At 48.2% G+C, this 14024-nt stretch overlaps 1 protein-coding gene across 1 annotated transcript; it reads right to left on the reverse strand.

The window, feature by feature from the left end:
* Window positions 1-8172: 8172 nt before the first annotated feature.
* On the reverse strand, window positions 8173-9427 carry Cited4 (Cbp/p300 interacting transactivator with Glu/Asp rich carboxy-terminal domain 4). Its single transcript, XM_028788249.1, has one exon. The coding sequence runs from the start codon at window positions 9190-9192 to the stop codon at window positions 8641-8643; it is 552 nt and encodes a 183-aa protein (XP_028644082.1). The 5' UTR covers window positions 9193-9427; the 3' UTR covers window positions 8173-8640.
* Between the last annotated feature and the right edge of the window lie 4597 nt (window positions 9428-14024).

The raw sequence follows: 14024 nt of genomic DNA on the forward strand, positions 1-14024 counted from the left end.
GAGAGAGAGAGAGAGAGAGAGAGAGAGAGAGAGAGAGAGAGAGAGAGGAGGAAGATATCTTGGGTTGTCAGGTTTGATGGCAAGCACCTTTACCCCACTGAGTCACCTTGCTGGCTCCCAATAGACTTTACATATAGAAGAAAGGGAAAGAGAGATGAAGCATTGCTGCTTCAAACCAGCCACAAAAAAAATCAAGACTTTTCTTGTGGAAAGAGGGGATGTTTTTCCCTTAACTTTAGAACTCAGCACTATTTTACTTCAAACCTCACATGGAAGATAAGACATACTTACTCAAACCACATGGCTATGAATGAGGGAGAACTGGTTCTCCAGGAAAAATTTGGGATACCTTCTTGTTTTTTTGTTTTGTTTTTTTTTGGGAGGAGGCTTTTAATGTTTGTTTGTTTTTTGTTTTTCGAGACAGGATTTCTCTGTCCTGGCTGTCCTGGAACTCACTCTGTAGACCAGGCTGTCCTGGAACTCAGAAATCCACCTGCCTCTGCCTCCCAAGTGCTGGGATTAAAGGTGTGAATCACCACTGTCTGGCTGGGACACCTTCTTAAAGGCAAAAGGACTGGATCCTGAAGGCTGGAAGGCAGATATCCCATCTCAAGAGCTGAAGGGCCATTTGTATAGGACCTGGTTTGAAGTCACTCCTCCCCTTTGCTGGACCTCTTCCCTGAACGTGTAAACTGCCCCTGCTCACTCAGCACGGACTGTACTGAGCGCGGGAAGCCACTATCACACTGGGAGCTTATCACACACCAGGCCCTGTTCTGAGCACACAGCGGCTGATAGCACTCAAGAGCCACCAGTTGGGTTTATCTACATTTGAACATACTTTAGATTAGAAAGAAAAACAAAAAACCCCAGAGGCTCAGAGAATGGCAAAGTGGCTTTGCTAAATGCCATATATGGAGTTTGGAACCAGAATTTAAACCTGTGTTTGTATGACACCAAGACCCAGGTGTGTCCTTCAACCCCAGTTGTTAGTTAATATGTATATATTGTTCTCTGAAACAAAGTCCAGGCAGAAAGAAAGAAAGAAAGAAAGAAAGAAAGAAAGAAAGAAAGAAAGAAAGGAAGAAAGGAAGAAAGAAAGAGAGAGAGAAAGAAAGCCCTGCAGTTGGCTGTGGTGGTCCCTGAGGCTGAAAAGGCCGTCATTTCTGTCTTTAATTCAAAGAAGCTCTTAAGGGGAAACTAGAGAGACTTGACGATATAAGAAATTAGCAACTGCCGGAGCTGGGGTGGTGTAGCTCAATGGGTAATGCATTTGCCACAGAAATAGGGGGACCTGAGTCGGGTTAATAACACTCATATAAAAAGCCAAGCATCTGTAACCCTCACATAGGGAACAGAGATGAGGGGTCCCCAGCGTTTGCTGCCCAGCTGGTCTAACCTAAAGGGTGAGCCCCAGGTTTGATGAATTAAAAAGGAAGGTGGAGAGCAACTGAGGAAGATATCCTGCAAAGACCTCCTGATTCCAGATGAGCACACACACACACACACACACACACACACACCCACGGGGGGGGGGGCGGGGGAAGGGAAATAGAGAGAAAGAGAAAGAATCGATAACTTCCCAAAGGCAAAAGATACCATATTACAACTAAATAACCAGCATCAGGTGTGGAAATAATATCTAAACACTCCCAAAAGGGTTTCACTGTTTAGTTATTTGGATTTCTTTATTTCATCTTACATGTATGAATATTTGTCCACATGAATGTACATGCAACATGTATGTGCCTGGTGTCATCATAAGTCACAAGAGCAAGTCAGATCCCCTGAAACTGGAATTACTGACGGTTGGCATTGGGGTGGGTGCTAGGAATCAAACTTAGATCCCAAAGTGGGGGACCCAAGAGCAGCAAATGCTCTTAACCACCGAACCCTCTCTTTCCAGCCCCAACGGCTTAGTATTTATAATGCATAAGGATTTCTCATGTAAACTGGGTCTGGTACCATGAACCTGCTATCCAATTACTGAGAGTGAGTCAGAGGACCACGAGTTCAAGGCCTGATTGTGCTATAGGGAAAAGTCAAGGTAAACCCAAGGGACTTAGTAAGACCATACCTCAAAGGAAAAAGAAAAAGAAAAAGGAAAAGAAAATATCAGGGCTTCAGCTAAGCTGCAGAGCCTATGGTATGGAAGGCAGTAAGTTCAACTCGACAGTATAAAAAGTTCTAAAATATTAAGAAAACTCCACACAACCCCAACAGAGCCTCCAGACAGTGGTGTGAACAGCAATTCATAGAGAAAGAAATACAAATAGCCAATATCTTTAATCATGATCAAATAAATGGAAAGTAAATGATTCTTTCTATGCACTTAGATAAAGCTTTGAAATGTTCTTACTGCCCAGGATAGCCGAGGGTGAGAGCCTGCAGGATTTCTTACACAGAGCTGGCAGGGGGCAAGATGGAATTGGTTACATCACTCCAGGAGACATTTTATTTGCACAAATCATCAGATCAAGAAATCACTCTGTTAAGGATTCACCTGCAGAGCATTTTCTCCAGACATGCAAGGTAAATAGACGGGGCCTTCTGGTGGCGTTATTCCTTACTCTGAGACGTAGGAACAGCTGGCATTTCCATCACTGGAGGCTGCGGAGGGGAATTGCTCACAACACAGTCATTAAGAAGAGTGAAGTTGCTAGGCATGGGGTGCATTCCTGTAATGCTAGCACTCAGGAGCTGAAGCAGGAGGATCTCTGCAAACTCCAGGCAACGCTGGCCACATAGAGTTCTAAGCCAGCTGTGTTTACAGTATGAGACCCTGTCTGAAGAACAGCAAATGAACGAGCAAATGACAAGACAGAGCCATATTTTCTCACTTAAAAAGAGTAGGAAAATATGCTAAGGGTGTAGGAAAACAGTTAAAGAAAATATTAGGGGCTTGGAAGTAGTTCAGTTGGTGAAGCACTCACCTGATAAGCACAAAATCCTGGGTTTGATCTGCAGCACCCCACAAGCTGGGTGAGGTACATGCCCAGCACTTCAGGGCAGAGGCAGGAAGATCAGAAAGTCAAGAGCATCCTCAGTTCCTTAGGGAGTCTAAGCCTCACTGAAACAAAAGGGAAATGTTATAATCCCAATTATATAAAAGTGCATTAGCATATATGTATTTGACATAATGTGTTCATTTTGCATATTGGAAAGAAGCTCTAGGACTTCTGATTTATATTTCCTAAAGTGTTACTAGTATTTTGGTGGGGGGAGGTGCTTTCCCTGGCCTGTGGCTCTGTTTCCCATCAGTGGCTCTCACCTGAGCAGTGCAAAGGATGGCTGCTTAACATCTCAGAGCATCCTCGTGGACGCTCAAGGTGCCTGTTTCACAGAGGAGACCGAGCTCGGGGTAGCTTTCTGTGTTTTTCCCATCTGTCAGGGAACATATCGAGGATAACTCAGTCCCATCATCTTTAATTCATTCTCAAGCTGACTCCATCTCATCCTTTGTTTGAGACAGAGTCTCATGTAGCCCAGGCTAGCTTTGAGCTCAGTAAATAGTCTAGGTTGGCCTTGAACTCTCAATCCTCCTGCTTCTAGTCCCCAAGTATTGGGATTATAGGCATGTGCTATCACACCCTTACCATAAACTCTTAACCTTACAGACTCCAAACTGCTCAGCAGGGGCTGCTGGGAGTCTTCCATGTGAGACTCTTGTCTCGGGCTTCAATTGACCTTAAATCCCCCCACCCCCAGTTCAAATCAGCTGGAGGGTAGCAGCTGTGACTGTCCATCCTCAACCTTATCCTAGCACTGTACCATTTTTAAAAAAATATTTATTTATGTCGGGCAGTGGTGGTGCATGCCTGTAATCCCAGCACTTGGGAGGCAGAGGCAGGTGGATTTCTGAGTTCAAGGCCAGCCTGGTCTACAGAGTGAGTTCCAGGACAGCCAGGACTACACAGAGAAACGCTATCTCTAAACGCTATCACATATATATATATATATATATATATATATATATCTAAATCTCTCTGTGTCTTTGTATATATATACATGTATATATATATGTGTGTGTGTGTGTGTGTTGTGTGTTTGGCTTGCGTGAATGTCTGTGTCCCACATGTGTACAGCATCTCTGGAAGCCAGAAGAAGGCATCAGAGATGGTGCTACAGACCATTGTGTGCCTCCATGTGGGTGCTGGGAATTGAACTCAAGTCCTCTTGAGGAAGAACAGCCAGTGCCTTACCTCCTTCGCCATCTCTCTGGCCCCTCACTGCACCAACTACAATGTCTTCTCAGGACCCAGCTCATTTGAGTCCTCGTAACATGTGCCTGTAATATGGATGTGACTCTTCTCTTGCATGGAGAAAGAAACCAAGGCCCTGGGAGGGTCAGTCACGTCTGCATCTCACAGGCACAGAGTGGCAAGCTCGGGCTGGGACTCTGTTCTTTCACTCAGATTCAATTCCTTCACCAGACTCATCCTGGGCATGGGTCAGGTCCTGCAGAACTGGGGTGTGCCTTGGAGTAATTCACTGTGCCCCAGTTTCTTGACCTCTGAAATGGAAACAAACTACCGGGAAGAACTGACGGGGCGGGTGGAAACTGAAGCAGAAGCTGGAAGACAATGAGTGTCTCCTGGCCCTCCTTGTGAGTCTCCATCATTGCTGCACACAGTAGGAATGCTGGAGCATGCATTCACTAGGTGCTGACAATGATTTTTAGTTGACACTAATCCTGACCCAGCACTTGCGGCATCAAAGTGGCGTGAAGAGTTAGCCTAGGGTGGATTAAGGAACTCATAAGGATCACCCAGTAGTCAGCTAAACCGCCTAAGCTGCCTGGGAAAAGGCTGAGATCAGGCTGCTCATTAATTTATTCAGCAATGCCTGTTGAGCTCCAAGCTGAGTTGGACCGAGGACAACAATGATGACAGGGCTGTTAGTGAGAATCGACAGTGTGTCATAGACGTTCGGTTGTTTTTCTGTTGTTCTCCAATAAGGAAGTGATACTCTGGGACCAGGGGGTAGCCAATGAGCTGTGTGCAGTGTAACTGTGAGAAGATGACATTTGTAGGACCCTGGTGTTTGTGGAGAACACTCAAAGTCCACTTCCATGGAATTGTTGCCCTAACAGGGAAGTAGCAGCCTTTCCCTGAAGTCCCTTCAGGCATGTGGCTCATCTGTACAGGGATGCCTTACCAACCAGGGCCATGCCAATTCCAGAGCAGCCTGCATTCCATGACTAATGAGACAGAAGGAGAAAGGAGTGTACTGGTCTAACCTGGGTCAACTTTAAAGGGCCCTTCCAGCTTCAGAGCTCTGCATGGGGCTGGCTGACTCTTTCTGGGTTGACTATGTGACTTCCGCTCCTTTGGGCTTCCTCCTGTCCCCTGTGAGTGTAGATTCTGTAGACAGTACTCTCCTGCAAAGAGAACACTTTCTTGGAGTCTTCTGACAGCGTACTGACCATGCTAGGTAGCTAAAGCAGCCCTCCTTAAACACTGCATTGACTTCAACTTTTCACGTGTATATTTGCATGTATCCATATTACGTGAGGCTGGAAGAGGGTGTTGGAGCCTCTGGAGCTGGAGTTAGGTAATTGTGAGCCTCCTGATGTGGGTGCTGGGAACTCTGGTCTTCTGAAAGAGAAGCAAGCACTCTCAACCACTGATCCATCTTTCTGGTCCTTTTCTGTTTGTTTGTTTATTTGTTTGTTTGTTCATTTGTTTGGTTTTTGAGATAGGCTCTCTCATATATTCTAGGCTGGCCTTAACCTCAATATATAGCCAAGGTTGACCTCGAACTCCTGATCTCCCTGCTTCTACCTCCCAAGTGCTGGGACTTTGAAGCTTGCGTTCACCTCCCTAGCAGTTCTATGGTGGTTGTGCTGTTAATTAGGACTCCATTTTACAGAGAGGTACAATTTGTAGAAGAACACAAGGTTTTGGTGATAAAAGATAAATAACAATAAAGAATGTTGGCCTAGAGAAATGGGATGGTGATGATGGTGATGATGATGATGATGATGATGATAAGGCATGCTTTGTCTGTGCTATGATTGAGTTCCAGCCTTTAGGGAGCCTGAATTTAAAGACCTGGGCAGATGCTGCCCAGGCAGGAAAATGAGGTCTTCAGGACAGAAGGGCAGCAGGCTGCTTTAGGAGACGCTCTCTCAGGAAGAGAGGAAAGACACCACAGGAAACCACGTACTAAGACTCATGGGTAAGGGGACTTTGTCTGAGGTCAGGCAGCTCCTGATACTGTTCTAGAGCTGGTTATACGGTAGAGAGACTCCAAGCTCACTGCTTTCTCCTGCTGTTCTCAGGGCCAGGGCCTGGTGAGCTGTTCTAGTCTTTATCTTCTCTGTCCATCTGTCTGCTGACCAGCTTGTCAGTGGTCCCTCTTGGGAGGATGACAGGCATTTTGGTTGTTTTTGTTTTGATCTTGGGAATTAGGGCCAGGACCTTGTGTATGCTAGACAGGACCTCTACCTTAAACCTATATTTATCATGCCCTCTCCCCTACTTTTTTCTTTTATGACACAGGAATCTTACTAGGTTAGTCTAGAACTCACTCTGTAGTGCAGGCTGACTTCAAACTCAGCATCCTCAATGCCAGATTACAGATGTGGGCCACCATGCATGGCTTGGTGTGATGGTCTTGTACTCCCTTCTTGGGAGGCACTGAGAGTAAACCAACTAACTGACTGCTTATTAACTCATCCTGAACGGGTTCCTCACTTACAGGGAGGGCTATTGCCTTCTCAAGTAGCAGAACAAAAATTTTAGCCTCTTTTTATTGGTGGAGAAACCAAGGCCCACAGAAAAGACAATCAAGGTAGTGTCCAGCCCAGGGTCAAACCTTCGCAACTGAATTCTGGTCTGGGGAGCCTGGGCAATGCTGGAGCAAAACAGTCTTAGCTCAAAGGTCTGTCCAGAAGACTTTCTTTCCATCTGTCCCAGAAGGCCCTGGGATCTAAGAGTAGAGCTTTGTTTATCTACAGAACACTTCCTGTCACCCACTCTTTGTCCATGTTACAGGCATTAGAGCTAGTCCCCACACAGCACACCCTAGGGTAACTCACAGCTGCTGGGGTCACATGTAGGAGCACTTGGCACTAGAGCAAAGGCCAACGATTTGGAGACAGAGGGCTCAATGGCCTTGCTCTCGAGTCTCTGGAATTTACTGTCTCCTAGAGAATGCACCACTGCCTGGCCCTAGAGTTATGGGAGGCATGTCTGACCAGGTCTTCCTCCTGGCCTTCAGCCTGTGTTCCGGCCTTTCTCCTACACAGTAGGGCATCTTTTCAGAGTCGACAGCAGAGGGTGCACTAGAGATCTGGACTTTGGGCTAGCACCACACCCCTCTTCTGTGGAATGAGGATTGAGCTGGTCACATAAAGTTGTCATGAGACCATTAGATCTTCCTGGTGTGTTCCAGATGCTCCTTGTCTTTCCCAGAGTCCACGAACTGGTATGCAGCCCTCCCTTTAATCAAGGTCCTTAAAACATTTGTCATTCTATATTGTTGATCCCATCAAATGTACCTCCCTGAAGCTGAAATGACCTCCACCCCAACCAGCTGAACCTATCCCACCTGTTTTCCAGACAACTCCCTTCCCTGTTCCAAGAACAGTCTGTTTCCAGGTCTGTCCCTATGATTCCTTGTGCACCAATACACAGAACAAACATCTCTATACTTTACGGAGGTGACTAAGAGTCTGACAGTGTGCTGTAGTCATTACATGGGTGAAGTATGAATTGTGTGTGAAGTATGTATGGTTCAATCTCTGTCAACACGCACGTGGGTGCGCACACACACATGTACACAAACACACACACACACCTATAAAAGCATCAAGACCACCTCCCTCCAAGGAAGCCAAAAGGCCAGTGTCATGAGCAAGTGAGACAGTCTCTATCCAAAGCCGGGGCTGCCTGGATCTTCAGGGACCACCCAGTTCCTGGAGTCCTAGTGACTAGGAAATCAAAGTTAAGCTGTTAACTGGCCTGGCAGCAGCCTGGACCTCTCAGGTTATGTCACGACAACTACACAACTCTCAAGACATTTTCAAAAGAAACTATCAAGTTTTTTGTCCTTTGGGCTGTTGGGGTTGGGTGCCTCAGGTCCGCTTTGGGCCTCTAACAGCCTCGGGTTTCTTGCAAGTCACAGGTACTTGAGAGTGGGGATGAAAAGGAAATGGAAACTCAAAACTGTAAAGCAACCCAGTTTTATTTTGGTTTTAGAGGCCACCCGGAGCATGGCTCCACTCTGCAGGGGTTAGGTTTAAAAACTTTCCCTCCCCCAGGCCAGAGGCCCAGGAAAGGTAAGGGTACAGAGAGCTGGCTCCCTAGGCCCAATCCGGTAGGTGGGCTGCACGAGAAGAAAGGTCAGGCAGAGAGGCCTGCAATGGCTCAGATTGGGGCAAGGGGGCAGAAAGAGGGCGCAGAATTCAAGAACGTGGAATCCGAAGGCTGGTTCAGTCCCCTCCATTAGACCGCTGAGGCTTGGGTATGAGAAGCAAGACCCAACTGTCATCTGGCAGGAAGCAGGGCCTGGAGGCAAGGCAGGTGTCCACAGCTGGAGCCGTCTCGGCGCCTAAACCCCGCGCCTCCACCCTCACGGAGGGTGTGTGCGGGCTGGGCCACCGGGCGCAGAGTCTGCGTCTCTCGGTGGTGACGCTCAACAGCTCACCGAGCCGGCGGCCGGCGCTGACCCCAGGTCCGAGAAGCAATCGAACTCGCTCTGGCCGAGGAAGAGCTCAGGCAGCTCGCGTACACGGTGCAGCCCGAGCTCGAGTTCCAGCGACGTCAGCGCCTCCTCGTCGATAAGCTCCGCGTCCATGCAGCCCAGGGTGAGCGGCGGCGGCGGCGGCGGCGGCAGCGGGGATGCGGCTCCGGGCGCCGGCTGCAGAGGTGAGGGCCCTCCGGCGGCTGACGGGGGCGCCGGGATGCGGCCTGGAGACGGTGTGGCTGCAGACTGCAGGTGCGTGCTACTGGCGCCCGGCGGCTGCGAGACGGGAAAGGGCTGGAAGGAGACCGGCGTCCCGAAGGAGCCGTATGTCAGGGTCCCGGGTGGCGGCGGTGGTCCCAGCGGAGCCCCCCGCGGCCGCATACTGCTGTCCATGCCCGGGCCTGCGTATGGCTGCAGAGTCCGGGGAGCGTGCGGGCCGTGGGCGTGCGGTGGCACCTGTAGCAGGCAGTAACCCTCGGCGAGCATCAGGTGGTCGGCCATGGCAGCTGGCCGGCAGTCAGCGCACGCCACGGGTCTCGGCCAGCGGCTTCTCTTGGGCGGGAGACCCGGGCACAGTGCGGTCCCTGCAACTCAGCCAGGCAGAGGAAGAACAAATTGGATTCGTTCACTGTCTCACCCGGGTCTCCAGGATCTCCTCTCTTCTGCGCAGCCCCACGGCAGTAGTTGCAGGTCACAAAAGAACGTGACAGCCCAAGCCTTCGTAGGCTTTCGCGCAGTGCCTCGGAGTCCGGCGATTTCTTATTCCAAGAGGCGGGATCGCCACGCCCCCTGTTTGTCACTGGCTGGATGAATCCCTTTTGGGCGGATCGTGCACAGTCCAAGAAGGCATCGGCCCCGCCCCCTACCAGAGCTCCGCCCTTTGGGCCTCCAAGGACATCCCGGGTGGCAGACGCTTTGGTGGGGTTGGGTGATTGACATTTTTCTGGGGCTTGGTCAGGTCTTCGAGGTTCTGGTTAGTGGGAGTATGGGAGTAGCTTAAATTTGCCAGAAGATGAGGTGGGAGGGCCAGTTCCTGGAGCTTCAGGATCTCGGGATCCACTCAACTTATTAATTTTTCAGACTGAGCCTCAGAGACAGAAGAGATTTCCTGGAAACACACAGTAAAGCCTTTAAGATTCAAACCCGGAACTTTGTATTGCACTTCAGCGAAGCAGTGTCCTTTGGAGAGGTCAGCTCTCTGTTCCTACAATCCCCAGGGAGCCAATTGGTCCTTCTCTGGTTCACACTGTGCTGTCTGTTGAAGCTTGTCCCGAGTTGTTATTAAAGTAATTTATGGGCATGTCTCCTGAAGGACTTGTTCATCTTCTTACCCTCAGCACTTGGCCCATGGCCTGATCCAGAGCTGGCTTTCTGTAAAAGTGGAATGAATGAGCGAATGATGGCGTGAATTGCAGCTCATTCACCAAGCTGTGGCTTCTTCCTCCGTAGGATGCTGGCAAGAGCAGCAGAGACCACAGGCGCTTATGGTGAAGGTTAGCTGAGGCTGTGTGTGTGTGCCAAGGCTCTGTGTGTGTGTGTGTGTGTGTGTGTACACAGAGCCCTCCATAGTGACTGGCACATACATATGCAAATGTTCCTTAATTTAGTGAAAGGCTGGATATAGGGCTGGCTCTAATGATCATCCAATGGGGGATTTTCACAGCTTTTTTGGATCACAATAGTCCTAACTTGGAATTTTAGAGCCCTCTTCCTTCTACAAGCACCTTTCTGGGGTAGGGTATGAATTTTTAGCCCTATTTTACAGATAAGACTAAGGCACCAAAGGTAAAGGTGGCTGCACAGGGGCCATATGCAAAAAAATTATTCCTATATGCGACAAGCTCTTTGAGCCACAGGCATGCTGGGGGACAGTTTCCTGGAGCCTTGACTTACACGTGTTGGCTTTCCCCTCTTCTGGCTCCCCTCCCCCTGCAGCAGCCTCTGAACTTCCTAGAACTTTGGTTTATCTAGCTGGTGTAGAGGGGGAGAAGTTTAGCAGCGGAGTTCAGAGGCCCAAGTTCTAATCATAGCTCTGCCACCCGCAGGCAGGCATGTGACCCTTAGCTGTTGGGTGGGGGCAGGGGGACATCACTTGATTCCATAGGGCCTCAGCTTTCTGTTGTGAAAGGAAGTTGGTAGTCCTTTTCTGGGTGCACAAGAGCATGTGGGAGGGTCACAAATTTGTCCGCTTCTCCAGCCTAGTGTAATGAAAGCCTTGGGCTATCTCTTTTTCTCCAGATAAGGTTCCACACAGAAATTCTTAAACCTGACTGGACCTCTGTCTCATCTAGGGGGTTGCATAGTTGGGGGAACCCTAACCTTCTGACTCAGAAGGTTAACACTGATTTATTTATTTATTTATTTATTTATTTATTTATTTATTATTTTACACAGAGCCTTGCTGTGTAACCCAGGCTGGTCTTGAAGTTGACATTCTTGGGCTTCTGCCTCCTTAGTGCTTGGACTGTGGGTGGTTTTGAATCATGAGACTATGTTTTAAAAAAAAAATCACCCTGACATAGCTGGTCTAAGGATACCATCATTTGGCAGTGGTTACATCACACAACAGTTTCTCTTTTAGAAAATGTGTGTGTGAACAGTGCTTTAAAAAGTTCTCTAATCTGGGGCTGGAGAAATGGCTCAGCACTTAAGAGAGCCTGCTGTTCCTCCAGATGACCTGAGCTTGGTTCCCGCTGTCCACACTGGGTAGCTCACAACCACCTTTGAATCCGGCTTCAGATCATCCGATAGCTTCTCTTCACTTCTGTGGGTACCCATATACATGTCACACATGCATACACAAATCAAAAATTAAAATAAGATTTTTAAAGTTTTTTTTTTTAATTTGGTAAATAGGCAGCGAATGTCTACCTACATCAGACATCAGTCAATTTGTGACTGTCAAGGTCATGAAATTGTCTGAGACTCTAATGGAAGCCGCACACATTGTGTCCATAACACAACTGCATGCATGCTTAGTGAGTTACCCGAGGGTTAACAACTCACTGGGGGATGGTGGAGGAGGCTACTTCTGTAAAGGGCTTGCTATACAAACCTGGGGGCCGAGACTGGTATTATGTTCTTGTAACCGTGGTGCAGTAGAGGTGGGTCAGGGAGAATTTTGAAGCTTGCTGGCCAGCCAGACTGGGCTAATTTGCAAACTCCAGGTTCAGGGAGAGACCCTCCCTGTCTCAAAAAGTAAGATTCGGGAGCAGGGAGTCCAGTGAGATGGCTCAGAAGGAATGGCGCCTGCACCCAAGCCTGACAACGTGAGTTTGATCCCTGGGACTTCTGTGGTAGAAGGGGAGGGGAGAATCAACTTCTAAAAGTTGTTCTTTGACCTCCACATGCACATCATGGTACATACGCACATGCACACACACACACACACACACACACACACACACACACAAGTAAATAAATCCATATAAAAACAGAGGGAGACACCAGACTTCATCCTCTGGCGTCTACATGCATTGTGTACAATGAATGCACACTTGAACACGTATGCATACATGTAACACACACATGCATACAAATCTGTTAAATACTTGGAGACATACAGTAAAGAACAAAATAAGTAAAAAGGAGGCCCTGCATGCTAGAAAGTGACAGGCAGCGTGGGAGCTGTGAGAGATGTAAGGGACAGTAAGCACTCGGGAGAAGAGGACACAGGGTGCAGACTCTATGGGAGAGTCACAGCAGTGGAGCTACGCCTCATTGAGACTGTGAGGTCAGGGCAGAGGTTGGAAGAAGAGTCAGGAATGATAGCTCATGACTGTGAGCCTGTCACATGGGAGCTGAGACAGAAGGATGGGTGAGTGTTCAAGGTTAGCCTAGACTAGTATGAGACCCTGTCTCAACAAAACAGAAGAAGACATGAATAAAGAAAAGGAAAGGGGAAAGGCTGTCAGCCACATGGTGTCTGGGGAAGGAGTTTCCAAACAGCCATCATGATGTCATCTTCAGCATCTGAACTCTCAGGACATCATGCCTGCTTGTATGTTTGCATGCCTGATGTTCCCGGAAGTCAGAAGAGGGCTTCAGATCCCCTGGGGTTCCATGGAGTTAAGGAGAGTTATGAACCACCATATGGGCCCTGGGAACTGAGCCTTTACAAGAACAATAAATACTCTTAACCACTGGGCCATCTCTTCAACCCCAACTTTTGAAATTTTAAATCGAAGATGCTCAAGTCTATGTAAATATTCCCAAATGGAATAAACTCCAAAATCTGAAGCATTTCTGACCCTAAGCATGTTCTATACTCGCCCTGTGCTACTGTTCTCATTTTACAGAGGAGGAAAGTAGAGGGACCAGCCAACATCACTCAGCTATTGATGGAGGGGGACCTGTGGGGCCCCTATCCCCAGCCTGTGGCCACCCAGGAGCCATTCTCTTTCCCCTTGTTGCCAGCATGCCCTGAAGGTTCAGCTCACAGGTCCAGTGGCTTGCTCTTCTTGGAGTGCTGTTTCCTCCCCTAGGTCAGCTTGGCTAATGCCCCACCCACTCTGTCTTCACTCTGATATGACCGCTCTCTTATCCCGACAGCCCTAGTTAATTGCAGTTACCTCATGTGTCCACAGGTTCTTTAACATTCCTGCCTTCAATTCCCGTCTCCCTGAATGTGGAAGAAGAGATGGTGTGACTCACTTCTCATGAGTACAATGGAGCTGATGAGATGCTTCTACCACTAAGGCATGGAAGGTGCTGTGGTGTGCTCTCCTCCTCTTCCCCCTACTCCTTCTCCTCTTTTTCCTCCTCCTCCTCTTTTTCCTTCTACTCCTCCTCTTTGAGATGATGTCTCATATAGCCCAGGCTGGTCTCAAACTTGCTATGTAGCTGAGAATATAGCCTTCAATTCTTAATCCTCATGCCACTGCCTCCCAAGTATGGAGATTAGAGTTGTGTGCCACCACATCTGGCTTTGGCTTTCTCTTGAAACAATCCCATGATCTGGGGGAAGTGAGCTGACATGATGTGGAAACACTCAAGTAGCCAAGGAAAGGACCAGAGGACAAGAAACAAAGACTTCCCGCCAGCAGCCAGCCTGGCACGACAGCCTTTTACCAGTCTTTGCAAATGTTTGCCAGCCATTTTAAATGGGGACTCCCAGCTCTAATCAAGCTTTTAAATGTCTGTTCCCCTGTATCCTGTTTGCAACCTCATGAGAGACCCAGATTTAGTGATTTCTGAATTCTTGACCCCCAGTAATGGAGGTATCAAATGTATGGGTTTTGCATTGCTATGTGTTGGGGTAGTGTATTAAATGGCAAGAGAACCATGATATATATATATATATATATATATATATATATATATATATATATATA

The sequence above is a fragment of the Grammomys surdaster genome, unplaced genomic scaffold, assembly GCF_004785775.1.
Source record: "Grammomys surdaster isolate TR1022 unplaced genomic scaffold, NIH_TR_1.0 100, whole genome shotgun sequence".
In the NCBI taxonomy this organism is placed as follows: Eukaryota; Metazoa; Chordata; class Mammalia; order Rodentia; family Muridae; genus Grammomys; species Grammomys surdaster.

Coding starts and splice junctions, on each gene's coding strand:
- Cited4 (XM_028788249.1), bottom strand. CDS start 9,192: ATGGCCGACCACCTGATGCTCGCCGAGGGTTACTGCCTGCTACAGGTG.